We start from the raw sequence: 938 nt of genomic DNA on the forward strand, positions 1-938 counted from the left end.
TGTTTTCCCCCCCCCCCCCCCGCTGTAGTTCCTCCGGGTCACCAAGCACTACCTCCCCCACGTGGCCCGGCTGTGTCTGGTCAGCACTTTCCTGGAGGACGGGGTCAGGATGTGGTTTCAGTGGGCGGAGCAGAGCGAGTACATCGACTCCACCTGGAGCTGCGGACGCTTCCTCGCCAACATCTTCGTCCTGCTCAACCTGCTGGGACAGCTGGGTAACACACACACACACACACACACACACACACACACTGTTTTTAAACAGAGACATGTTGATCACGTTTGTACCACGGTTACACTCCTCACACACCAACATCCTCAGCGTCTAAAAGCATCTGGACCTGTGTTCTACATGTTGTGTTCTTACATCATCACATCATCATCCATTTTAATCATGCTAACCTTTCATTGGTCGCCTGTTGATGACATCATATCATCCTGTCCTCTGTCCACTGGAGACGTCCTGTCCTGTGTCCCTGAGGAGCGTCTGTCAGTGTCTGATTGTTGAAGTGAAACTGCGGGTCTGTTTGATTTCCTGAACCACGGACACTGAAGGAATCCAAACCGGGAGGAGACGACAACTCCCATGATCCCACGCTGTTTCATGACGTCACCCCACACCCTCTTATTGTTTTGATTGAGATGTTACTGACGGACTTTAACGTGTGAAACATTAAAGTTGTTGTTTGAAATGTGTGTGTGTGTGTGTGTGTGTGTGTGTGTCTGCAGGAGGCTGTGTGCTGATCCTCAGCAGAAACTTTGTTCAGAACGCCTGCTTCGCTCTGTTCGGGGTCATCGCCCTGCAGGTAAACCTGACACACCTGAGTCCACTTCAACATGTCCGCTGTTACAGCTCAACGTTTTGTTTTGAAGTGTTGATCCATCAGAAGATATAAAAACCATCTCAGTGTAGTTTTACATCTCCTCTCTCAGGCTTC

General features: G+C 50.1%; 1 protein-coding gene across 1 annotated transcript in view; it reads left to right on the top strand.

The window, feature by feature from the left end:
* Nucleotides 1-938, top strand: part of LOC111654370 (surfeit locus protein 4-like) — a 9331-nt gene that overhangs the window by 2159 nt on the left and 6234 nt on the right. Inside the window, exons 2-3 of the mRNA XM_023405352.1 lie at nucleotides 29-215; nucleotides 730-806. Of these exons, the coding sequence (XP_023261120.1) occupies nucleotides 29-215; nucleotides 730-806 (264 nt within the window). The remainder of the gene's footprint in view (nucleotides 1-28; nucleotides 216-729; nucleotides 807-938) is intronic.

Source organism: Seriola lalandi, unplaced genomic scaffold (genome assembly GCF_002814215.2).
Source record: "Seriola lalandi dorsalis isolate HSWRI2012SDOR001 ecotype SW California unplaced genomic scaffold, Sedor1 jcf7180002054273, whole genome shotgun sequence".
Classification (NCBI taxonomy): domain Eukaryota; kingdom Metazoa; phylum Chordata; class Actinopteri; order Carangiformes; family Carangidae; genus Seriola; species Seriola lalandi.